Genomic DNA, 27,043 nt, shown 5'->3' on the forward strand with positions numbered 1-27,043 from the left:
ATGGCCAATAAACATATGAAAAAATGCTCAATGTCACTAAACATCAGGGAAATGCAAATCAAAACCATAATGAGATATCACCTTACCCCAGTTAGAATGGTTTTTCTTAAAAAGTCCAAAAACAATAGATGCTGGCATGGATGCAGAGAGAAAGGAACGCTTATACACTATTGGTTGGGCTTCAAATTAGTACAACCTCTATGGAAAACAGTATGGAGATTCCTCAACAAACTAAAAGTAGGCTGGGTGCGGTGGCTCACACCTGTAATCCTAGCACTCTGGGAGGCCAAGGCAGGCAGATCATTTGAGCTCAGGAGTTCAAGACCAGCCTGAGCAAGAGTGAGACCCCATCTCTACTAAAAATAGAAAGAAATTAGCTGGACAGCTAAAAATATATATAGAAAAAATTAACCGGGCATGGTGGCGCATGCCTGTAGTCCCAGCTACTCAGGAGGCTGAGGCAGAAGGATTGTTTGAGCCCAGGAGTTTGAGGTTGCTGTGAGCTAGGCTGATGCCACGGCACTCACTCTAGCCCAGGCAACAGAGCGAGACTCTGTCTCAAAAAAAAAAAAAAAAAAAAGAACTAAAAGTAGACCAACCATTTGATTCATCAATCCCACTAATGGGTATTTACCCAAAGAAAAAGAAGTAATTTTATTCAAAAGGACACCTGTACTCGAATGTTTATTGCAGCACAATTCACAATTGCAAAGATGTGGAACCAACCCAGTGTCCATCAATTCATGAATGGATTAACAAATGTATGTGTATACCATGGAATACTACTCAGCCACGAGGAAGGATGACCTAATGCCTTTTGCAACAATTTGGGTGGAACTGGAGACTATTATCTTAAGTGAAGTATCTAAAGAATGGAAAGAAACCCACCACATGTACTCACTATTAAATTAGGACTAACTGATGAGTACGCATGTGCATAGAGGAAAGTAAAACTCAATGGAAATCAAGCAGGATGGAGTGGGGAGGAGGGGATGGGTGAAAACCTACCTAACAAGTACAATGAACACTATCTGGGTGATAGGCACACTTTTAACCCTGATTCAAGCATTACAAAAATGATCCATGTAACCAAAAATATTTGTACCCTGCAATACTTTGAAATAAAAATAAAGGAGTAGACAGGTGACCACTTCTATCTACCATTTTGCTTCCTTTTGCCCTCTTTCCTAGTTCTCCTGAACCCACGCTCCCCTAATCACACCCTTCCTATAGTCAGAGGTTGCCTCCTATTTCCATTGTTGCTGTTTGTTTGACTTTTTGCCTTTCCAATCAATTTCTCTTGGTTGTTTGCTTTATTTTTTGCAAGACAGAGACAAACAACCAACAAAACAAAAACACTCAAATTGGTGGAGTAAGTGGAATGCAAAGGGCCTCTATATGTGTTTGCCTTCCCAACCACCATGTTGGTTTACAAATCTGTATTTAGACACAGGACTCTAAGAGGAAGAAGAGTCAATAGTTTTACCTACACAGTACCCCACACAGGCGTGAAGTGAAACCTTCTCTTACTATGAATAAAGCAAAGCTTTCATTATTAAGATAACCAAGGTTTAATATAACTGGAGGACTTAATTAAAGAAAAATCATTGTAAGAAGGAGAAAATAATTGAAAGACAAAGTACAATAACTTTAATCAAAAAGAAAAGCTCATAGGAAGGAGGGAGCACAGCAAAGCTGTCTGTAACACTTGCTAAGAATGAGGGTGATGCTTTACCAACAGGGAAGAGTCTCAGGGACATAATGTAAAGTGAAGAAGCCAGACACAAAAGGGGACATACTGTATAAGTCTACTGATAAGATATCCAAAAACAGGCAAAACTAATCTATAGAAATCATTGATAGAAATCGGAATCATGGTGACTTGAAGTGGGGGGAGTTCTGACTGGGAAGCATCATGAGGGGATTTTCTGGGGCACTAGAAATCTTTATACCTTGATATCAGTATGAGTACATGGGTATGTACACATGTAAAAATTAATTGAGCTGTACATTTATAATTTGTGCACTTTATTGTGTGTAGGTTCAACCTCAATTGAAAGGAAAACAAACAAACAAAAGCATGAGACCACATTTGAAGTGGCCTTGTGGAATTGTTGATCTAGCTGGCCCACTGTCTTCTCTGGTCCTTGTCACTCTCCCTGTAAACATTAAACCCTAACTTCTCTGACTGCTCCCAGCCTCTGCCCACTCCAGCTGGCACTCTCCAGGGCTGCTGCTGGAGAACCAGTGGCCTCCTGTCAGCTCTTGTCCCATCTCAGGCTGCTCTCAGAGGTCACACTTCCATTAGGAAAGGTGATCAGAGCCCTTGGAGCTGTAGCAGCAGCTAGAGGAGTTGTGGGATCTACAAATCTTTCTACAGCTTTTCTGCTTAATAACCTTCAATGGCTCCCCACTGTCCACAGAATGAAATTCAGACACCTTAGCACAGCACTCCAAGACCTGACTAAATTGACCCCTTCTTATTTTGTTTGGCACAAGGAAGCTTTCACTGGTCAAAGACCCTGCAGTGAGTGACTTTTCATTACTTTGTGCACATGCTGTTCCCAATGAGCTTCTGTGTCTGTTTGGCAAACTGTATTCTTTCCCTCTCAACTCAAATGTCACTTCTTTTACCCTCTTAAGAAATAGGCACATGAGGAACTAGTAATTGTGGTATGGAGTGTTTATTATCAATCAGATAGCATTTAGGTGCTTTTCATACATTATCTTCTTTAACCTTCACTCTAAGACACTTTCTCCAGGTTAATTTTATCTACTCTTAGCTCACAATATTCCAGTGACTTACATATGACAGGCTATGAAACCCTTGGGTGCTATAGACACAGTGCCTCAGGTCTAGAAGTTCTCAAAGACCTTACAAAAACATTTGAGGCCTTTATCCCCACAGTTGGTTGGCTTGAAATATGAAAAGAAAACTGTTTCAATAATAGTCCCAGCAGGACAGAAGGTAGTCATAGTGATTTTGAAGAGAATTTAGTGAATTATTTATAGAGGTGTGGGTAGGTTTAAGGGAACCAATAAGGGATGCTGAAGGAGCTAGGGACTGGGAGATGCTTCTCCAGATGTACCTGCTTCTCCCCTCCTCCCCAACCATACTCACTCACCTTCCTGAAGATCCAGTGAGAACCAAAGCTGTGGAGGAGCCCCTGCCAGGAACCGTCATTGTAGAGCCACTGCCACTGCTACTGCCAGAACTGAGGTCCTAGAAGAAAGGGGTGCAGGGTGACTCAAATGGAGAATAACCAGCACAAAAGTATAAAATCAAAATTAATAAGTGTTTTAACTAAATGCCCAAAGGGCCAGTTGTCAGCTGGTCAACTGCAATTCCATTTATCCAGTTATACAATATTATATGTGACATGGGTACATCTAAAAGTGTTTGATGTGATGAAGGGTGTGATAATAGATCCTAGTTCTCCTGAAGATCTTAAAACATATATCTGTCTGTCTGTCTGTCTCTCCTCTTTGGACTGGTTGTAAACTCCTGGAGTATTCAAATTGTCTTAGTCATCTTGGTATCCTCACTTCTAGCAGAGCGGCACACAACAAGCATTCACTAAATCACTGAATGAAAGGTGAAGTGCAGTGTGGTAGAGTGCTCATTGAGGTTATGCCAGTTTTCACAGCATATAAAATACTTGACTTGGCCAAACTCAGCTTAGATGTCATACACTTTGTTGGCAAAAGACTAATGTAATGTTTTGTTTTTTTTTTGTAAAGTGTGGGGATCTGTTAAGTAAAGACCATGTGGTTTTCTGATGCATTTAAATAGTACTTTCCCATCTGTGAAATAAGTGTAGCAGATTTTATTACCCTCATTTTAAAAATGAAAACAATTCTAAAGAAATATAGTTAGTTGATGATAGACTCGAGATTCCAGACCAGAGCTCAGGTCTACTGTCGTAGCCACATCCTTTCACTACAACACACTGGCTGCCTTCCCGTTAGACCAGCTTCTCTGTTCTCCTATCACAGACTTCACTTTCAGATATTTTTCCAGGGAAGTTACTATTTTGAAGTTAGGAAAAGAAGCTTACTGTAACCAAAAATAACAATACTAAAACCAACTTATATCTTACTGATATGTGCTCTTGGTTTAATGGGGAAAAAAGGGCAATTTGTTAGAAACAAGGATTTAAAGATGTTTGTAAACTCAGAAACTATTTTAATTAGTTATTTAATACCCACTATATGGATTTTTTCACTGAGGTGAAAATATGAATAGTGAGTTTACTATAAATAGTTACACCTTGGATCTCTAGTTTCTGCCAGACTAAGTTAGGCTTCTGTGTTTTATGGAGAAAGAAGTGAAAAAATTAGGAGTCTTCCCTAATCATCCTAAGATATTAACTTCATGTACACACATAATATTGTTTCAATACAAGGGTGTGTATTGATGAAAATCTAGATTAAACTTGCTTATCTAGGAAAGAAGATTATCTTTTCATTCTGTTTGTCTACTATTAAACTCTGAAGAAAGGTACAAAAGGAAGTAATCAAACACACTTGAGATACAGGAATATTGAGCACTGGACTTGCACTGTGTGGGGTGATGTATCTCCTCTAAGGTTGTCACAGATTTTGGGCGAGGTCAGAACTGTAGGAGCAAATCCACAGGAGCAAATTTGAGGCTTGAAAAATAAATCATTAAAACTTGGATTTCACCAGCCTTAGCTCTTACTCTTTCAGTTTAAAAGTCTCCCATTTTCACATTTTCTAGGCAAAATTAATTGAACATCATAATAGTAGGTATCCATTCATCCATTCACTCATTCAACAAATATTTACTAAATTCCTGCTATGTGAAAGACACTTCTACATAATGTCAAAAAAAAAAAAAAAAAAAAACAAAACCCAATGATGTTCCAACCTATGTTAACATGATTAAAAAAGCAGTCAAATTTATTTTGGCAAATGGGGAAAACGCAGTAAATAAATAAGTAAATAAAATAATTATTATTGAAGGTTTATAAACATAGTATATGATAAAAGCATGATTGATGACAAGAGTGGAAGGAATAGTTAGAAAATATTTGAATATATGTTCAGAAGCTAATTGCCGCTTATTTGCTCTGTAATATCCATTTTCCTCATCTGTAAAATGGGAATAAGAGCTCCAAAATATTAGAGAGTACACCTACCTCATAGGAAAGTTGCGAGGGAACACTGCAAATATTGGAAATTTGTCTCTAACCAGACTAGCATGATTCTCAGCACATAGTAGGTGCTCAATAAATGGTAGCCATTTTATTATCAATAACATTTAATATAACAAAGAGTCACACTTCTATAAATCCACTGATAAACATAGTAGTTGAGAATATGTTCTAATATAGATAGTGTAAATTACATTATTAGAGTAAGGGCTTCAGTAATTTGTTAAAAACAGAAATATGGGAAGTTGCATCAGTGAGGCATCAGTGAGACAGGCAATTTAGCAATCAGATTGGTATTCCTATAATTTAATAAAGGGTCCATAGATATAAAACAGGTATAAATGATAAGTCAAATCTTTCATATATAGAATGTAGAGATGAATTTCAAATATTTCCATTGCATCAGGATTAGAAAGACAGTGGCCACTAATTAAGAATTTAAGTCCCCCACCTCTGCTGTTGCCCATATTAAGGGTGTGTTTAGATTAAACCTCTAATTTCTTTCCATTGAAGATATCTAACTTTTAAAAACATTTTTGAACCTTCATCTTAGACCATTTCAACATTCTCTATGTGATATATATTATATACAATTGATATGACCAAGTCTCTCTTGAATATTTGTATACCATTGGCCTCGTCTATTTGCCTTAAAGTTTACTTGAATTTTGCATTAACATTTATTTTTTCCATTTTTGAAGGATTCAAGAACAACCAGAGCAATTTGGTTTTGTGCCATTCACCAGTGTTTAGATACAATAAAAACACTTTAATTTGGCTTTTGTTTGATGCTGCAAAAGTTGTGAATGAAAATAATTTTATTCTACATTATTCTGTAGAAAATGGATATATTCCACAGATTTTTTTTGTTTGGTCGTTTTTGTTTTTAGTTTCAGGCTCTGATTTCCAAATTATGATTTTAAAAGTGCCCTATACACTAAGTTAAGGCGATCATGGATGCAAAACCTACACCCAGCTTTGGAAAAGAGTTGTAGAGAGAGAAGGCCTACCAATGGTTTACTTTTAGCTAACATAGCACATTGTATTATTTTTATTTTTATTTATTTTTATTTTTAAACCAAAAGTTTGAAATTAGTTTATACCTAACCTTACGAGGAACGGATGTTTTTCTCTGGCTTTCTGCTTGCTGCATTTTGTGTTGAGATTGGAGGGCTGTTTTAAGGCAATTTTTACACCCCCTTGGGTGCAACCTCCACCTGCGCTATGGGCTCCTCCCGGGGACGAGGGGGAGCCGGCAGATGGGACCTCAAAATGCACTGGCGGGGATGCTCCCGAGTCAGTCAGCAGATGATTTCCTCTGCAGGTTAATCTAGGTCCCGTTAGCTCAAGCCTGGGTTTAGAGAAACTGCTAAATCCAGAAAGTAGAGTTGGGAGGGAAGGGAATGCGTGGCAAAAACTCATGGAAAAAAAAAAAAAAACCGGTTGCAAGGAATATGCTGCAACCCGCGAAGGAGTGGCTTTGCTCAAGCTGCTGCAACGAGCTGCTTTTTCCCCGCTCCTCGAACTTGCTTGAGTTCCTAGGGAAGCGCCTGCTTTTTGGGTGCATGGCCAGGGTGGGTGGTGGCTAGTAGTCGAAGGCGATGGCGAAAGCGAGCAAGTTCCCGGAATGGAACTTGACGCGGACCTGTCAAGGGTCCTACTTAGGAGCTCTCCACGGCCTTGGGTGCATGGGCTACGACTGGCTTGTTTTTGGCATGGAATTGGGGGGACGAGGGAAAACTGTCAAAGACTTTCCCGGGCTCGCAGTGTCTCACCGTCGGCCACTGCGGGCGCTCGCGCTCGTGCAGGCAGTCTGCCAAGCCCCCGGCTCGGGCCCCGCACGCGGCGGCGGTCATAGGGCGTGCACGCGGCAACCGCAGGGCACGCGGACCGGGGGGGCGGGGCGGCGGTGGCGGTTGCGGGGCATGCGCGGCTCCGCGCGCGGCTTCTCAAACATGGCGGCGGCGGTGTGAAGCTCGGTGCCGGCTCGCGGGACCAGCGTGACAGAATTTCGTTGCTTTCGCCTACAAGACCCGAGGTGCGTGGTGACTGCGGGACCCGTAAGGAGCGGGGAGACGGAGCTGTGGCATCCGGGCCCTGACCGTTGTCCGTGGGCGGGCAGGCGGGGAGGAAACCCTTGGCGGCGCGTCCCTCGCGAGGAACGCCCCCTCACCGCCCAGCCGGGTCCCGCCTCAGGTCGGCCCCGCACCCTCGTCGCCCATCTCCGGCGACCTCACCCTTGAGGCCACGGATTTTTCCCCGCAAGTAGCGCCCTCCGCGGACTCCCCTCAGTCCCTCTCGCGCCTCCCCTCACGCTCCCCCGGGGCCCCTTCGTCGGCCGCGGGCCCATGCCGCCCGCGGCGTTCCGGCGCCGGCCGCGGTCCTCTAACCGTTACCTCACGGGCAGTGCGGACAGCGCCCTGTCCTCCCGGGGAGTTCCCCGCGTGGGTAGGGCTAGCCTGGGGCCCGGGGGCGTTGCGGGTGGGCGGCGGGACTGAGGAACAGGGATGACTTTGCGTGGTCTGGGTTGAGACGGGCCCGGGCGTCTTCCGGGGACTTGTGAGGTAACTTTTGGAGTTTGGGAGGGAAACGGCAGCCCGGAAGGATGCGCCTGTGGCGGGACGGCGGGCGCGGGTCCCGGTACCAGGTGCGCTCCGCGGGCCTCCTAGCGGGGGCTGAGGGCGCCGGTGGCTAGCCCTCGGGGCGAACCGGGACCGGAGGGCGCGGCGAGGGGGGGGGCAGGGGGCTCCAAGTCTCCAGAGGGGCCAGGAGGCAGCTGCAGTCGCTGCGCCCTCGAGGCCTGAGTCTCCGGACCATTGCTGCCTTCATTTAGAAACAGCCCCGAAATGGTTCCTTATCTTTCTGGCTTTTTTCACCTGGATAGTGCTTGCGCTCTATCCAAGTGTGAAGAGCCAGAGGGAGAACGCGTGTAGGCGAATTCCATTGATTTTGCGCCTTGAGGTTACACATAGCTTCGGGCGGAACTGTAATTCGCCTTCTTCCCGCCGGCCCCCGCCCCCGCCCCCGCCCCCAGTGTTTGAGCAGCTCAGGTATTTGCTTACCAGGTTGCCATTTAAGACTAGTGATTTCTTGAAAAACGTTGTTAAACATTTGTTATCACAAAGTGTAATTACAGCTAAAATTTGCCTCTTATTTAAAGAATGTGAAGGTTAACGTTTATGACTTGACTGTGGGGTGACTTTAGAACATCTCTAGAGAACGTGAATGGATTGGTTAGTAGGGGGAAACTGAGGCAGGGAACGTCAGTAACTTGCTTATGATCATATGATTTACAAATTTATTAGAGATTTTTTTTTTCCTGAAGCAAGTGCAGATGTTGCTGCATTTTTAATGCCCTCCAGAGCTATTATACTTCTGTTTTGAGGGAAGAGTATTTTAAGATGTACATTTATGGAGTATAACTTCCTATGATAAGCAATTGTATTATAACAGTAGTTCATAAATGCATATTCTTTTCAATAACAGTACTTGGGAATGTTTTTCGATAATGACTATTTTGTCTTCCTTGCCATTTTTTTCTTAATTACTCATTAAATAATGTATTTCCAATGGTGAATATTCTTTCAGGCTGTTTGTGGTTTTGTATATTTAATGGGAGGAATGTAAAAGTATGCTTTTGGAAATGAGTCCAATTGGGATTTTGAGAAAGGAGTTTATAAATACTCACCTAATGCCTTGTGTTTGTTCTGCTATAGCTTTATCCATAACTTTTAAAACAGTTTGATAGGATTTAAAAAAAATTTGGTCAAACACCATTTAAAATGTCTTTGAAGTTTTTTGAATACACTTTATATCATGCAACCTTATGAGCTTTTTCGGGGTGTATACCTGTTTCCCAGAGAACCTGATTTGTTTTGGAATTGATAGTTTGGAAAAAAAAGATTAATATAACTACTGCATTATGCATGAGGATGCTTTGAAGTTGATTGTATCATGATATGTACAAAGAACATTGGAGTCAATCTTAAAGAGGTGTTATTAGTTTTTCTCTTGAGACTGTTGGTCCTTTGGATTTATGGTTCAATTAACACATCTTTATTAAGCACCTGTGCTATCTTTAGTATGGAGTTCAGTGTACGTTTATTCAGAGCCTACTATGTGTGCTAGTTTCTGGATGTTTAAGACTTCCCACCAGTAGTTTATTCCTGGAAATTTCAAGGTTATAGCTAAGATAATCAATGTGAATGTAGAACAAGTATTCCTTTTATTTAAAGGGCAAATTCAAGGAATATTTTTGTCATAATTCTCTAAACAAAATTCTGGGTTGTAACTGCAAATTATTTCTGACTTATGGGATATTAACTTTGTGTCTTTTTTGTTATGATTATGTAAAACTCTACATTATTATGAGATTATTTTCTGGGTCAATAGATAACATACTGGTTAGTCTTGAGGGGAAAAAATGAGTTGCTGGTATAAACTGAAATCAGTATGTGCTCTGGAGATTGGGTATTTTTTAATGCTAAGCAACTTCTATGACCAAGTAGTTTAGACTGTAATTAGATTTAAACTGACATTTTAAAGCACTTTCTTTTTTCAAAATATTTCAGAAATTTCTCTGAGCTCAAAAATAACAAGGGTTATGATGGTCAGCTATAAGCCAGATGTGACTCTCATTTTCTTTTGGGCTTGTTCCTTTTTAGCTGCCTGCCTGTTCCTCCCAGATGCTTCCTATCACCCCTCTTCCTGCCCCTGTTCCCTTTGCTGTTGGTGTCTGTTTCCGCATCAGTAAAATGGTCAGGGTAATCTTCACTGTCTCACTGAGAAATAATTGATGATGGTAAAGTGCTTTGAAAAGGCTGAGTAACTACTGAGTCTTCTGAATGAAAATGATGTAGCCTCTTGTTCCATTTAAAGAAGATCCAAATCCCAATTTTAGTTTGAGTTCTTGGGGGTGGGAGAGGAAATTTTCACTTGAATATTTTACTACCCCTCTCTTTGGGTTAATAGAAATGAGTGTTTTAACTATAGTAACTGGAACACTGGGAGATGCAAAGGATCCTCTGCTATTTTAGTTATTAGTCACCTCTAGTCCTTTTTTTTTTTTGCCAGGTTACTTTGCCGTCTTTTTCCCCTTTATGCCAGCTTTGTTCTCATTCCAGTTGTGAATGGAAATCTGAGGTCATCTTCTCTATTAGCTTTCCTCCCTGGGGGTATCTCACTGTCTTCTAATAGTCATATTCCTGGTTTTTAGGATATACAAGATAAGAAAAAAGTGAGCTTTAGAGCTGTGAGGTGAAGATTGGTCTGCATTGCCAGAATGTGTTTTGTGATTTGGAGTGGGCAAATCAAGCACCCCTAAGAATTTTAGAACTATTATTAATATCTGAGAATTACTATGTAATTATTTTAAAATTTGAAGTGATCGCTGATTCCAGGAATAAAAAACTTGGAAATTTTGAAAGTGACAAATATTGGTGATTTTGAAAGAAAGAGTTTTTACCCTTCGTTGGTTTTGGGGCTTAATATTCATGATCCCTTTGTCTTGGGGAAATAGAGGAAAGAAACCACTGCTGCTTATCTTAGGTTAAAATGGTATAATTAATTTATACCATTATATAAATACTGGTATAATTTAGTGGTAAGTATGTTTTCCAGGCTTTAACTGGCTTAGGCTTTGGTTACTCTAAGCACAGAAATGGCTTTACTGTCTATAGTGGTAACATCTCATTCATTAAAAGATAGCAGAAGTGGTGGTTCTTAAAGTGGGATAACTTGAGAAAATTTCAGAAACCATCTAAGCTTTGAAATGTGCATATGTTCTTTGGTTTTTGTGAGTAAGGCATTTTTGCTTATTTTGTCTTTATGTTGTCTAATAAAAGTACACCTTGGCAACCTTAGAAATAATAATACTGCTGGTTTTTATGCTAAGTGACTTCTACTAAACATAAGTTCCTAAACCTTTCTCTTAATTTCACTTTTTGTGCATGTGATGGAAAGTTTTTAACTTAAGAAATGGGGGATATCTTATTGCGTGAAAAGTAAAATATTGAAGCTCCTATGGTAGTTTATATGATAGTAGTGTTCTTAAATTTCATGATAATCTGACCTAGACTAGATGAATTGCTTATTTAAAGAGTTAAAAAAAATAGAATAGGCTTATTGGGTCTTTGTGTGAGTAAAGACCTGGGAAACATTTGGAGATAGCATTTGACTACCTACTACTTGTGACCTGCGTTTATGGCTGTGGCTCTGCCCCTTCCTAAGTTTATAGGAGCAAATTGTTGTAAGAGCCGGAAAGAGAGTGCCCACCTTTTGTGGTAATGTGCCATTGTAAACTTCAGAAGAGACAGATATATTGCAATTCTAGGGCATACCTTGATGATGCTTTCTTTCCTCCGGGAAAAGTTGGTGAGGCTCTCTTTGCTTGTCTTTGGAATACATACTCAATTTTTCTCAACCTGTTTCTCGTAAGGATTAACCAGTGCTGAATTCCAGACATAAACAGCTCCATTTGTTTGGTATGTACCATGTAGCCTTGACAGTTTTTTTAAGTTACATATTGACAAAGTCCTTTTTTTTTGGTTAACATTTGGTCACTTTTCCTACCTTTCATCAGTTTTAGCTGGTTTACGATTTGCTTATATATATTTCAAACTAAACACTGATTCAGATGTGTTTCTTCTCTTCATTTCTACATGTGCCCCTTTGCTGTGAAACTGGTGTCTATTTTTTTTTGAAAGATTTGAAAAAGTATTATTTGGAACATTTTTGATAAGCTTTAATGTTATTTTAAAAGTAATATAATCAGTATTAATTTTTAACTAACTTGGAAGAGTTTTGTAAATCTGTTCAAATGAAATGCAGCATCTTAGGTCATTAAAAGAATTAAGATATAATACTCAGTAATGATAAGTACATTTACTATGTTGCTTGGTTTTAGATTACTTTAGAAACTGATTTGAGGTTTTTTTGTGTTGAAATTCTGAGAAGTTGTAGAAATATTTAAATGGCTAATTTGCTGACACCTGCTTCACGTTTGAAGTATTCTCAGGGATGTTTAGTTTTCTGGTCACTTCAGACTGTGGTTTATTACATGCTTTTCTGCAGTCTGTTGTCTAGTGGGGATTGTTGTCATCATTTCCATTATTTCTTGTAGGGCCAGTGTTAGAAACCATAAATCTAGACTGTGGTGATAATAGGAACAGGCTGTAACCTGATCCAGTTCTTTTGTCAAAATGTCGCACCATGAGCTGCCTCTAGTAAATTGACATGCCCTGCCATTAACTCTAGTCCTCCACAAATGTCAGTGGGCAGCAGGTCTTTGGGCAATTAGCCTGTGGCTATTCTTTAAAACCTTAGGACTTTACAACTATAAACTGGGATTTTTGGCAACCCTTGATTTGTCTTTCATTTATCTGTTTTCTGACTAACATACTTTTTAACTAAATACATAGGTTTTGCATAATTAAAATAGCAAGTGATTATTTTAACTTGTAGGTTATGACTTTTTAGCTAACTTAAAAATTCTTGAAAATACTTAAGTCTTCTTGGGTTTGCTTTGACACAGAAAAAGATTAATTTCTAATTTGTTGGAGTAGGTTTTACTAAAGCATAATGAAAATCGCTCTTCTGGAAACCTTAATTTCCTCCAGAAGACTTCATTTGATGAATCCTTGCTACCAGAAATGTTCTTTTTTTTTAATAGATCCCAGAAATGTGAAATATTCTTTCTTAATATTGATTAGTCATAATTCAGAGATGGAATTTTAAATGTAATTACAACATTAGCATGTAGTTTTTTTCTGATTACTTTTATAAATATGTCAGAAAATGGGATGTTTTATTATTTACTTGAGCAGATTGAGTAGATACTTGTGAAATCTTAAAGTGATGTATCAGGTCCAGTTCAACAAGTTGTATATGATACAGTGGATATGTACTTTTTCTATCCTGTATTAGGGTAATCACCATTACCAGAAGCAAAATCTTAGTTAAAAGAGGGAGTTTTTTTCTCTCTGTCAAAGAAAAACAATAACTACAGTCTATTTTAATTAAATCAATATGTTTTTGCATTTAGGCATAAATGTGAAGTATTTCTTGAAACCAGAAAAAATTATTTTTAAGTCAAAATGAAAAATTTAAAGATGTTGTGTTACGCAGTTAGCTCAGACCTTCCCTGTTACATATTGACTGGACAGTAAAGAAGGGCTTTTTTGTTTGTTGTTCAAGTCTTAAAACAGTGTCTTTATAACAAGATAGATCAAAAAAGGAAAGAAAAACCCTTTCTACCTGTGCTATTTCATTAATCTCTGGTTAATTGTATGTATAACTTCCATCACTTATTTCAACATTTTCTTTAAAATACCAGCAAACATATTTGTGAACCTCTCTTAGCCTTGAAACTTCTTATGCTCTTGATATATTTAAAGGGATGTGATGAAACATTTTTGTAATAGATTATTTTGTGAGTACTGACTGTATCTTTCCCCCCTTTTTTTTTTGTGAATATTGGTCTAAAACATGCGTTTTAGTTCTACCTGTTATGTAATTGGAATTTATAAACTGAATTCTGGTACAGCATATAAATCCTAGTAGTTCCTCTCCCTGAAAAAAAATACCTATAATAGTACCCCATTTATACTGGGGCCTGTCTTTTTGAGACCTCAAACATCCTGGAAAGAGATCAAATTCAGAGTAAAAAAATAAATGTCAATCAGCTGTTGGGAAGGAGGGAGATAGTGGGGGTGGGGGATTGTCTCAGATCTCACAGAATTTTCTCCTTGGCGCATTGACTTAGACTTGTGTGTAAATTAAGATAGCACATTTCATATTGCAAGAAGGATCAGACTCATCAAAATTTTTTTAAAAACCACAATGTTCTGGTACTATATGCTTTAAATATAAGTAGCCTATAGCACAACAGATTTTGTTTACCATTCAGCAAACATTTCGGGGACCCTAGTATGTGATAGACCCTATAGTTATTCTGGGGGATACAAAGATGAACCGGACGAGATACTGCCCCCAGGAGCTTATTGTGTAGCAGGGGAGAAAAGGCATGCACACAGGTAAAACACAACAGAGGCAATTTTAGCATAATGGATAAGCATTAACAGACCTAGGTTCAAATCTAGCTAGGTGATCTTGGGCAGGTCTTTGAGCCTCAATATCCTTAACTTTCAAATGGGCATTAATAATAGTATCTACCCTACAGGCTTGTAATAGGCTTTAGATAAGAAAATAGGTATATAAAGGCCTTAGTAGGGTACCAGACTTTTAGCAAGAACTCAGTGAGTGAGAGCTCTTAGTATTAATATTGCCACTGGCAACACCACCATCCTTAGATCTCTAGGACCATAACTTTTATTTTCCACTGCCCTCATGGATCCATCCTGTCTAGGGTGCCTGGTGTATTACAATATCTCCTTATTTCTCCCTTTCAAAGAATGCACAGTGTATTGGAGCCTTGTCTTTCGGTGTCTGACAAGCCTTGGCTTAAATCATTTTTCTTTCACTACCAGATTTCTGATACTGAGGAATCAACAGAACTTGGTAACTGATAAGATGTTGGACAGCCAGGTACGGTGGCACATACCTTTAGTCCCAGCTACTTGGGAGGCTGAGGCTGATGTGGGAGGATCACTTAAGCCCAGGAGTTCTAGGTTAGCCTGGGCAACACAGTGAGACCCCATCTTTTTTTTTTTTAAAAAAAAGGTTTTTGGATAAAGGAAGAGGGGAGTCAAAGATGACTTCTGACTGAGAAAGATGGGAGTTTGAAATGCCTATTAAAATAGGAAACAGAGAAACAGGAGCCCATTTTAGATGGTAAAAGTTTGGCTTTCAAAATATACAGTATTTGAGGTGGTTGTGAAGCATTCAGACTGATGTTCAGTTGGCTAGACTAGAAATTTTGGAGAGAGGTTGGCTCTAGGGATGCTAATGTAGCAGTCATCTGCATAGGGGCATTGCATCAACCATGGACTAGAATGAGATTCTAGAATCTAGAGAAAGAGACTGAGTAAGGGATGATCATGGCTAGGACAGAAGGACAACCAGGAAATAACACATACCTTAGGTTGAGAGAGGAGAGGTATCTGGAATGAGGGGTGACCTTTCACAAAGGGCTCCTGAAGTGTCAAGGAAAGTGACGATTGAAACACTGAAATAGGGTTTAATGTCTGGAAGGTAATTGGGACCTTGGAAAGCAGTTACAGGAGAAGAGGAAAGATAGCAGTAAGTGCGGTATGCCAGCAACTCTTTTCTCCATATTATGGATGTTATCATTGATATTACTATAACCTTGGTCATCAGGAAAAGTTTAGTCAGTCTGGCAAACATATAATATAGGTGAGAATCTTTAATATACTGACAAAAATTTGGATGTTGTCACTATTTAAGGTCAAATTCCTTTATAAGCACAATACTCTTCTAAAAAATGTGGATTTTAATAGCTCCCAAATGGGAAGTTCAGTGAACAAATCTAATGATACTATAAATGCTCAAGTTTGGACATTACTCCCTCCTTAGGAGTTGTGTCTGCGAAATATGGCAGCAAACCTTGTTGTTGGTATGGGAACAGATTTATTTTTTTTCAGCATAACATCTTTATTTTATTGATTCTTATGCTCTCTGAAGTTGAAATTCTATGATTGCGTTCATTTTATAACATCTGACCAATGGCTTAAAGTTGAAAAGGGCCCGGGGAGATTTCTTGCTGTCAGACTTGTTTAGTTCCTATTCTTTTTTTTTTTTTTTGAGACAGAGTCTCACTCTGTTGCCCAGGCTAGAGTGAGTGCCGTGGCGTCAGCCTAGCTCACAGCAACCTCAAACTCCTGAGCTCAAGCGATCCTCCTGTCTCAGCCTCCCGAGTAGCTGGGACTACAGGCATGCGCCACCATGCCCGGCTAATTTTTTCTATATATATTTTTAGCTGTCCATATAATTTCTTTCTATTTTTAGTAGAGGTGGGGTCTCGCTCTTGCTCAGGCTGGTCTCGAACTCCTGAGCTCAAACGATCCGCCCACCTCGGCCTCCCAGAGTGCTAGGATTACAGGCGTGAGCCACCACGCCCGGCCTAGTTCCTATTCTTGTCAAAATGTTTACCTTTATTGACTCTTCAGGTAGTGGTCCCTAATTAGAAACTCAAGTTGTAACTTACCGTATCTTAAAAACAAAACAAAGCAAAGCAAAAAGAGGAAGGGAAAAAGAAAAAGAAGGAAAAGGAAAAAAACCTCCAGCTAAACAAATAAAAAACCCAGAAAACAAATGAATAATGGAAGGGCCCTATAATCTTATAATTGTAGACCCATTAATTTGCTAAATATTCCTTTAAAACTATTTTCTCAGCAAATTGTAGAATTTTCCTCAGAATTAGATAAGAACAATGGGAGTTTTAGGCTTAATAATTCTATTAATCACTGTTTACATTATTTAATCATTGAGAAAATGGTTTAAAGCAAGTAAGACTTTTCAAAGCCTTTATTGCTCTATCAGCTCTTAATTCTGCAACAAAATACAATCTGCAAAACAAATCTTTTGTAAAAGATTTCAGATTGTCCATGCTTGTTTAATGCTTTTAGATAAAAGTGCTAGGTTTAGTGTAACTGTAGTATTTTGGTAAAGGAAATCTCAATGTCAAACACTATAAGATAGTACTAACCTTTTTCTTTTTTGGCTGACTTATATTTGAATATGTTTTTTCATGCAGTGGAGTTGCTCCTAATATGCATTTAGTGAAGCAACTTCTTTATGCTGGCCAAAAAACAAAAAAAAGTTTTTAATTTTTTTTTTACACCAAAATTTTCTCTCCCATGTAACACACCAAAAAGGAAACCCCATTAGCCTGTGCCCATTAGCAGTCACTCCTTATTCCCTCCTCCCCCAGCCCCAGGTAACTACTAATCTTATTTTTATTCATGGCAAGGTTATTGAAATGATCTGATCCTATAACTGATTTCTAAAGACTACTATCTTTCAGAAATGTATTATGCTAAAAGGAGATATTAATTGATTTTTCTCCTTGTAGGAAAGAACATCAGAAAGGGATACCATGGGACGAACAGTGAATGAAGGTAAGATTTACTTGCCTAAAGGTGATAATGTTTTTAGTTATTTGTCTGGAATGAACATCTTCTGGTACAGTGAACTTATAAAGCCTTTTGAAAAATAAAGTTATAGGAAATTCTATGTGCTTAGAATTGGAATTTTAGAACTGAATAACTACTAAAGGTAGTCTTATTGTTCCTTCCTAGTTTTATAAATGAGAAAACAAACTCAGGGAGATTAAATGAACAGGTCATACAACAATCTGTGACAAAGCCAAGATTAGAATCCAAATCTAACTCTAATATAAGTGATTAAAAAAATGCTTCATCCTGTCTTGCTCTAGAAGTCTGCTCACTGTCCCACGACTATGCCACACTCACTTGCACTTGGCTTCATATTGTATTTTCCTCCCCATAATACATTCTTCACACATTTACCTTCCTAAATCCTGCTCCTCCTTCAACTCCTGTATTTTTCATGACTTCTCCTCTGGCTGAATGCTGTCTTCTGTTCTCTAATTTTGTTAAGTATATTAGTTTAGTATAGTCTCTATAACTAGACTCTTAGCTTCTCTAGAATCTAAGTAAGCGTGCCTTTACAGTTTCACTTTATTTCCTATTAGAAGATCTTACTGTAGAACTATTTAGTAAATATAAATGTATACTTTCTTTATACCACCTGCATCATTTAAATAGAAAGCAGCTCATATATCCCTCTCAAGTGTTCACATATCTTGAAGAGTTATTCAGTCATAAATAGTAGGTAGATCTGTTACTTTGAATGGCATTATTCTTAGATCCTTCTTTAAGAAGCTTGTCACCTGACAATTAAAGCTTCAATAAGGACAAAACAGCAATGGATGGAAACATACCAAGTATGTTTAAATCCATGAGTTCTTAATGATACTAAAAACCAAAACAAAACTTATTTGTCATATGTGGAGAAGGCTAGAGATCCAACTCATCATCTTGAAAACCAGAAAATAAAGGAAAAGAATAAAGCATTGATTGTGACATTCCTGTGTGATCTGTACCTTGGGCTAACTGAATGGTCAAAGAGGGGAGATTTCTCTCTATAGAAGTTTTCTAGTTAATAAAGATTGATGGAATTAGAATACCTCCATCTTGCAATCACTAATAAACTAATGGATCTAGGAAATAGCCATCATGACTGTTCACATCACAAAAAGAGAGATAAATATTAGGAGCTTCCTGTGAGAAATACACAAAACCGCTTATGAAGTCATCTTATCCTCTCCCCTCCCCCCAAAAGCCAAACTTGAATCTGATTAAACTCTTCTGGATTTAAATACTAATGCCAATTTAGAGAAAATATAAGAGCCAGAGGAACCCAGTACTATGGGAAGAGTCACCAAAATCCAGACTAGAAAATTCTAAAAGGACTAACTAACTGATATTATCAGCAAAAATATTGTAAGGGGAAGGAAAAAAAAAATAGGAGGAGGGCGAGGAGCCTATAGATTAAAAGAGACATAAGAGACTGGGTGCAGTGGCTCACGCCTGTCCAGCACTTTGGGAGGCTGAGGTGCGAGGATCGCCTGAGGCCAAGAGTTCAAGACCAACCTGAGCAACATAGGGAGACCCCATATCTACAAAAAATAGTAAAGTTAGCCAGGTGTGCTAGCACGCTTCTTTAGTCCCAGCTACTTGGGAGGCTGAGGCAGGAGGATCGCTTGAGCCCAAGAGTTTGAGGTTGTAGTGAGCTATGATGATGCTACTGCATACTAGCCTAGGCAACAGAGCGAGACCCTGTCTCGAAAAAAAAGAGACATAAGGGACATATCAACCATTGCTATGTGTAGAATTTATTTGGGTCCTGATTCAGACAGACACATTTAAAATAATTAAGACAAATGGGAAACTATGAACATTGGTTATTTGATGATACTAAGGAATTATAGTTAATTTTTAGATGTAATAAAAGTATTATGCTTAATTTTCAAAAAAACAAGTCCATTTAGGCCGGGCGCAGTGGCTTACGCCTGTAATCCTAGCACTCTGGGAGGCCGAGGCGGGTGGATCGCTCGAGGTCAGGAGTTCAAGACCAGCCTGAGCAAGAGTGAGACCCCGTCTCTACTAAAAATAGAAAGAAATTATATGGACAACTAAAATATATATATACAAAAAATTAGCCGGGCATGGTGGCGCATGCCTGTAGTCCCAGCTACTCGGGAGGCTGAGGCAGTAGGATCGCTTAAGCCCAGGAGTTTGAGGTTGCTGTGAGCTAGACTGACGCCACGGCACTCACTCTAGCCCGGGCAACAGAGTGAGACTCTGTCTCAAAAAAAAAAAAAAAAAAAAAAAAACAAGTCCATTTAGAGATACATACAGTGATATATGTGGATTTAGATTTGGTGAGGTCACAAGGTCCTCTGTTATTTAAACTCTTTAGCACCAAGAAAAAACTCTGCCTGGCCCATTGAATTACATTGTATTCTAGCTTCCTTGTTATGTTTGGAACTCTAAAAAGCATCTATTTTATTTCTAGGACATATCAATTTAAACATCATAAATATCAGCTCATTTTGGTTTATTGATGTATTCATTTAACAAATGCTTGAGGGTGTTCTGCATGCCAGGTGCTATACTAAGCACTTGAGAATACAGCAGTAAGCAAGACAGACTAAATAAATAAATCCCTACCCTTTTGGAGATTTCTTTTAACTAGAATGAGATATATGATAAATAAAATAAATGAGCAAATTATGAAGTCCATAGTATATTAGAAACTGAGTCCTAGATAGAAAATAAGGATATTATAAAATTAAAACTGGCTCCTGTTAAAAATAGCTTTAGTTTATAGTTTTTCAAAGTACTCTTTCATGCTATTGCTGTGGCATCCCAATATTGCTATTTTCTTTTTTATTAGGTTCAATGAATGTCAAGAAGGAGAATCAAGCGAAAACTCCTCATTCAAGCACATCTTCTGTGAAAAAGGGTAGGTTTTAAAGTAGTTTGATACAACATAGTTTTCTTTCTCACTCAGTGTTAAAATGAACTCTTTTCTTACTGTCTTTGATACAGTCTATGTACAGTAAACTGTACGTATAAAATCTAAATAATAAGAAAGGTCAAAAAATTGTGTTTTATTTTGAAAAATTTACTTTGGTTTTACTTAGAGATAAATTGGTATGGATTAAGTAAAAAGATAACTTTGTGGATTTCAGTGCAAATTTTGCCAAATTATAGGTCTCTAGTTATTAGTTACCATGTATTACCAATTTAAAATAATTTAATTATTATTAAAAACCCTTTTAACATTAGAGTCAATGTGAAAGTCCTTTTTTTCATGGTCAAAAGACAGTTCAGTGGTAACAAGCTTAGGCATTGGGGGTTCTGATAGATCTGTTCTAGAATTCTGGCCTCACTTCTTACTGGCTGTGTGACCTTGGGCAAATTACTCAATGTCTCTCAGACTCTTTTTTTTCTTCTCTGTAGCACAGGGATAATAATAGTACTTACCTCGTGGTACTATTGGAATTAAATAAAGAAAATGAATGTGAATCACCTTATATAATGCCTAGGCATATAGCAAATGTTCAGTAAATGTTAACTTTATTAACCCTGAATTATTATTCATGTTTAAGTTCCTTATTGTGAACAGCATGTATAGAACATTGCATTAGAGACACTTCGGAGATAGAGTCTGACACATTGGCCTGCTTTTAAGGAAAATGAGAAAAGTCATATGTACACAAAAGGCATGAAAAAAATACCACAGCAAACTTTTGTTTTACCAGCAATTTCCAGCGATTTCTTGTCCCTTGTCTTTCTCTTGTACCAGCCCTGCCAGCCCCAATCCTGGAGCAGTTCACCCCGTGAATTTATGTTCCTATAGAGGTAATCCCCATGAAATTGTTGCTTCTCACTGTAGCTGGGTCCATAGTGCTCCCTTAGTTAGCTCCCTTTCCCACTGGCCTTATTTGTTCTTCACCTCTTCCCTCCAATCCCCCAAACCCTCTGAAGAATTAGAAGCTATTAAGTTAGAATGTTCTTTCTCATCCTCACAAATTCTTCTCCATCTGTTTTTTTTAAATATAAAAGGTTTACTGAGATGTAATTCACTTATCATACAATTCACCCAATTAAAGTGTACAATTCGGTGGTTTTCAGTATGTTCAGAGAGTTGGGCAACCATCACCCCAATCAATTTTAGGACATTTTCATCCCCCTAAAAAGAAACCCTGTACCTATTAGCAGTCACTCCTCATTTCCCCCCCAAAACCTCCCCTCCCCCAGCTTTAGGTGACCACTGATCTACTTTCTGTCTGTCTCTATAGATTTGCCTATTCTGGATATTTCATATAAATAAGTTAAAGTATATACTTAAAGGTAAAAACTAGTAACTTTTCAAAATTCTCAAAACCTTTGATTAAAAAAATGAGATTACTTAATCAAATTGACAGCTATCCGCAGATGTTTCTCAGGGCCTGGAACCTAACATCTCATCTTAGAAATCAGTGAGTAACTACTAGAAGAGAAGCTCCAAGACAGCCAGGATTTTTTAATCTATTTTATTAACTGATACAGTACCTAGGAGAGTGCCTGGCACATACTGACGACCTACTATAGGAATCCAGTCATGAACATGACAAACATGATTCCTGCCCTCTTTAAGCTTAGGTGGCAAGATAGACATTAAAGTAATGCCTAATTATAGTTGTGTTAAATACTGTGAAGTAGGCCGGGTGGGGTGGCTTGCGCCTGTAGTCCTAGCACTCTGTGAGGCCGAGGTGAGGATCACTTAAGCTCAGGAGTTCGAGACCAGCCCGAGCAAGAGCGAGACCCCATCTCTATTAAAAATAGAAAAAATTAGCCAGCTGTGGTGGTACGTGCCCGTAGTCCCAGCTACTAGGGAGGCTGAGGCAGGAGAATCACTTGAGCCCATGAGTTTGAGGTTTGTAGTGAGTTACGATGACACCACTGCACTCTAGCCGGGGCAACAGAACAAGACTGTCTCCAAAATATATATATACACACACACTTCGAAGTAGTGGCTATTGATCATTCAGCTGAGAAGCTTCAGATATTTTGCCCATCTTCACATAGCTTATGAACCCAAGCCTAGCACTGGTGGAAGACGATTCTGATTTACTCTGGAGAAGTCCAGGGAGGCTCATATAGATTATATCTAGTGCTAAAAGGTGTTGGAGCTAATGTGTAGAATAGAGTACAACTCAAACAAGAAGAGGGACCATGGGCATGTGCGAACAACAGTGAGATCACAAGGTTATGTATTTACACCTGGGCCTCTTTTCTGAGCGAGAGAATACCCTCTCCCCGAATCTGTCAGTGAGGATATGATGCAGAGGCAGACTGGGACCTCAGGCTTAGCTAAAACTTTCCGACTACTTTGGCTTTGGTTGGACGTTCCACCCGTGGTATTGATATAGATGTTTCAAATCTAAATTAGTAAAGCCTGGAGCTATGTGTGTTTCCCCTATGTTATTGATAGGGTCTCAGCACATGGGCAGCTAAGATCAGTTTTATCGAGGCAAACTAAAAATTTTGCCTTATGAAAAAACAAAAAAATTAAAGCTCCAAATGGCAAATGTTACATATGGCCATTAGCAATTTGATAGAAAATGATCATACTACAGAGCACTAGTAATAAGGATTTGTTAACTCAAATTATAGCTCATTCAGATAGAAATGGTGATATAATATTTTAAAAAATTTGTGTTAGGGAGATGGATTAAGTATTTTCAATATCATTGAAAAGTTTTACAGATGTCACTGGTTTAAGGAAGAGTGTTGTTCTTTGGGGTATAAATGTGAAATGGTTTTAGTTTCCCATGGTTTTCAGCTTACAGTCCTTTCCTCTGGGGTGTCAGCTCCTTAATGACAATCCTAGTCAGATTTTTTTTTCCCCATTCGTGTTTTGTTCTGTTCTTTTGTAATGCTCTCTAAGATCATATGGTGGTAGAGCTTCATTCAGTTAGAACCTTGGGTCTCCTGATTGTCAGGTTGGTGCTGAGAGGGGTGGTCACTGAAACATCTGTTCAGTTTAATTTTGGAGCCATGGATCTCAGTTTTTCACTTTTGACAAAGCTATCCAGTATTCATAGATTTAGGTAAAACTATAACGTTTAGTTTTATAATACATCATTTATTGAGTGACTTACATATATTCTATTTTAGTTAATTCTCAGAATACTTAGTGCCATATATATTACTTTTCCCATTTTATAGATGAAGGAACTGAGGCTGAAAAAGTGAAATGACTTGCTCAGGGTCACAGAGCTAATAAGAAGTAGGGCCACACTAGAAATGAGACAAGCAGGTCTGACTCCAAAGCCCATATTCTTGGCATTCTGATGCATGACTTTCAACACTGTGGGTAGTGCTTGCTTCAGATCATCTAGAAGCAGAATCAAATCTAGTATTTTTTTAACGAAACAATCTCTTGTATTTATTGTTAAGTTAAAAAAAAACCAAGATGCAGAATATTATGTAAGACATGTTTAATACCGTATATAACATGTATACATAAACATATAAATACTTACATACTTAATGGTGGTACACTGAAGCTGGTTCAGATCAGCTTAGGACAGCCAATTGTGCCTATTTCTTCCTAACTTCGTGGTTGATGGCTTCACCTTGCAGTCAGCTGTGGTGGTAGTATTTACACCACAGAAATCTGTAAACACTATCACTCAGGTTTTTTGTTGTATTTTCCAGAAAGCTAGTTGTTAAATATTTATCAGCACTCTAGTTTTTTTGAGTGGAGGGAGTTTATTTGTAAATGTAAGAGTAATATCCTTTGAAGGATATAAGAAGCTGGTAATGTAGATTAACCCCAAGATGAGAACTGTCAACCCCAATATTTTTATAGGGAGAAAACTTAACAAATATGTAGAAAAACCTCATGGTTGATGAGAATAAATTTCATATGAATTAATGGTACCTTCAGTACTACTGTCAAGTCTTTTTCTCAGTGTCTTGACAAGGCTGGCTGGCAGAGTGAATTGAAGTGTTCAGACCAAGCAATGTACTCCACTTTCTGATCTTCTCCTTTAGCATTATAATATATCATGAAGACTAAGTGAGAAAGGACAATAAGAGTTTGTAGAAAATGTAGATCACTAAAATAATTTGTATCAGTGACTGTACTGACAACTGGTTAATGGCTTTGTTCCACCACCGTCTTCTTGACACTCTGAATGTAGATCTCATAGCCCATTGAGAAACTACTCTGGTTCTCAGATTTTTTATTTCCGTAGAGCAGCGCAGGAGTGAAGTGCTATTTAGACCATAACACCTAAATACCTTTAGCTCCCCATGAAAAACAAAGAAGCACTTTCACATAAATGGGATGAAATGGTGAAAACACATTTCTTGAGTAAATTTATATTAGAGACAGATAAACAGACTCTGCTATTACTTTATAAAAATTCTTTTAGTTATTTCTAGCATCCACATTTTTAGAATCAATAAGCTGTAGTCCTCATTACACTGAGAGGCTCTGGATTGTAATTTATATCAGAGCCATTATTATCAGGAAGTTGTCTTATTTTGTATTTTCATGCTGATAATCAAATGTAGATTGGGAAGTTTGAATCTGCTCTTTAGTAAGTATTTTTTTTAAGAGATATGGAACTAAGACCCATTTTATTGTTGAAAGGTAGTATTTGTATATACTAAAAAAACCCGCCTATTTTGTACATGTGCTTTTTCCAGATGATTTCCACTGGGACAGGTATTTGAAAGACACTGGATCTTTAAGTGCTCCTTCAGAGTACTTCAGACAGGTATGCCAAAATTCTGTACATGTACATATTAATGTAAACTGTTAACTTGTTGGAGAGTGTGTGATTGTTAGGTTCTGGCAGTGTGAGGAGATAGTGAGATTGCGGTAGTGCCACTTAGGAGCCAGATGGTCTCTTTGTGTTCATTCATTAAGAACTTACTCTGTGTCAGGTGTTCTAAGCCTTTATGATTGCCCATCTAAGGGAAAGACAGACATGTAAAGAAATAAATATAGAAGCATGATAACTCTATACTGGGAGGGCTCGTAGAAGAGGTACTATATGAGATAGTTGGAATGAGGGGAAGGATATTCCAGGCAGAGAGAACATCCAAAGCCAAGGCACATGGATGTGAAAGAATCTTGAGTGTTGAGGGATGGCACAAGGGGGCTAGAGCACAAAGTGGATAGAGGCAATGATGTGGGAATGAGGTTAAAGGTGAGGGGGCATTTCAACTGTGCAGAGGAGTTGGACTGTCTCATAGGTAGTGGTGAGCTGCTGGTTGACTTATTTCAAAGGGAATGGCCTAATCAGATTCTTATTTAGAAAGCCACTCAGGATGCATTTTAAAGGCTGTATTTGGGTTGCCTGGAAGTGGACAGATGAATGAGACCAGCAGTGGACAGTGTTTTTATGCCACATGTCAAGCCAAGGAGAGAGTTTGAAGAAGATGTTTTCCTTGATCCTTATGGCTCTGACCTCGCTCATCATCTGCTGTGACTGTTACTTAAAATGTTCCTCAGGTATTCTGTTAACATAACTGACCATGTGTTTTTTCCTATAGTTGATACATTTTAACAAAATTTTATTTATATATATATATATATAGTCTAAGATTCCACCAGCTAATGACTTCAAAGTTGGTATGAAATTGGAAGCCCATGACCCTCGCAATATGACTTCAATATGTATTGCTACGGTTATTGGAATTACTGGGGCCAGATTACGTTTACGGCTGGATGGTAGTGACAACAGAAATGATTTTTGGAGGCTTGTTGATTCCCCGGATATACAGCCTGTTGGGACATGCGAAAAGGAAGGAGACTTACTTCAACCTCCACTGGGTAAGAATAAACAGTTTTTTAAATAATGTACAATAGAAACAGTTTTAGGTGGCCTTTAAAAATCTCTTAGGCATTCTTGCAAATAGTAGATGGTCAGGTAGTTACTGTGGAGAATGTATGATGAGTGAGGAACTCAGTACCATCTGTTGTGGAGTTGTGCTTAAGTACATGTTTGGCATATGTGTGCTGAAGGTTCCCCACTGCAGGGCAAGACTCACGCTAAGTCTTCAAACTTAAAGTGTCAGAAACAGCTCTATTAGATCACACATACAGATTCAGAAATCCTGCTGGGGAAGAAGTTTGTAGCATTTGGTATGAGTCACATCCTCTCTTGGTATTGTCCACTGAGCTGTTCAGCATTTTTGGTATGAGGGTGAACATTAGGGGAAGGGTGTGATTCCACATTCAGGTTCCACTTTCAAACTTGGGAATTTCATCCTACCTGCAGTGGGAAGGAACTAGAGTGAGTAGATAGGAGTCAGTACTTTAGGTCTTTGAAGAGGAGAAGAAAATGGAAAGAAAATATGTAGCACTCAATTTTGGCCAAGTTTTTAAAAGGTAAAAAGGGTGTGACTCTAATTTTGGGCAAAATTTTTCTTTTTAAAATTTAAGTGTACCATGATACTTTGTAGAAAATAAGTTATTTAGTTTACTTGATCACTATTGTACATTTTGAGTGAATGGTGGATATTGGTTTTTATTTGGTTCTTTTTTATGATGCTGAAAATGAAAATTCCTTATTGTAAAGTGCAATGAAAGAGTGGATTTTTTTGTCTCCTATTAGTGAAAAATTCCCTGAGAACCAAAAATCTCAGGTATTAGCAATAACTGTTCTTTTAGCAATATCTTTATATACTGTCCTTGTTCTAATTGTTAATTAATGTGTTTTAAAATACTTTTTAAAACAAGTTGGAGATATGTTATTCGAAGAAGATGGTTTAGGGCATGTTTGTTTTTTTCTTTTTGCCACCTTTTCTTTCTACATATCATTTACAGTTTTTGTTCTGTTTGTTATTTATAAT

The 27,043-nt window shown here is 38.4% G+C and overlaps 1 protein-coding gene across 1 annotated transcript in view; it reads left to right on the forward strand.

Annotated features, from left to right (window-relative positions):
* Positions 1–7,146: 7,146 nt before the first annotated feature.
* SCML2 (Scm polycomb group protein like 2) overlaps positions 7,147–27,043 on the forward strand; it is an 84,818-nt gene continuing 64,921 nt past the window's right edge. The window contains exons 1-5 of the mRNA XM_069463463.1: positions 7,147–7,215; positions 17,167–17,212; positions 20,076–20,144; positions 24,890–24,960; positions 25,787–26,021. Of these exons, the coding sequence (XP_069319564.1) occupies positions 17,191–17,212; positions 20,076–20,144; positions 24,890–24,960; positions 25,787–26,021 (397 nt within the window). The 5' untranslated portion in view covers positions 7,147–7,215; positions 17,167–17,190. The remainder of the gene's footprint in view (positions 7,216–17,166; positions 17,213–20,075; positions 20,145–24,889; positions 24,961–25,786; positions 26,022–27,043) is intronic.

This window comes from Eulemur rufifrons, chromosome 30, assembly GCF_041146395.1.
Source record: "Eulemur rufifrons isolate Redbay chromosome 30, OSU_ERuf_1, whole genome shotgun sequence".
Classification (NCBI taxonomy): Eukaryota; Metazoa; Chordata; class Mammalia; order Primates; family Lemuridae; genus Eulemur; species Eulemur rufifrons.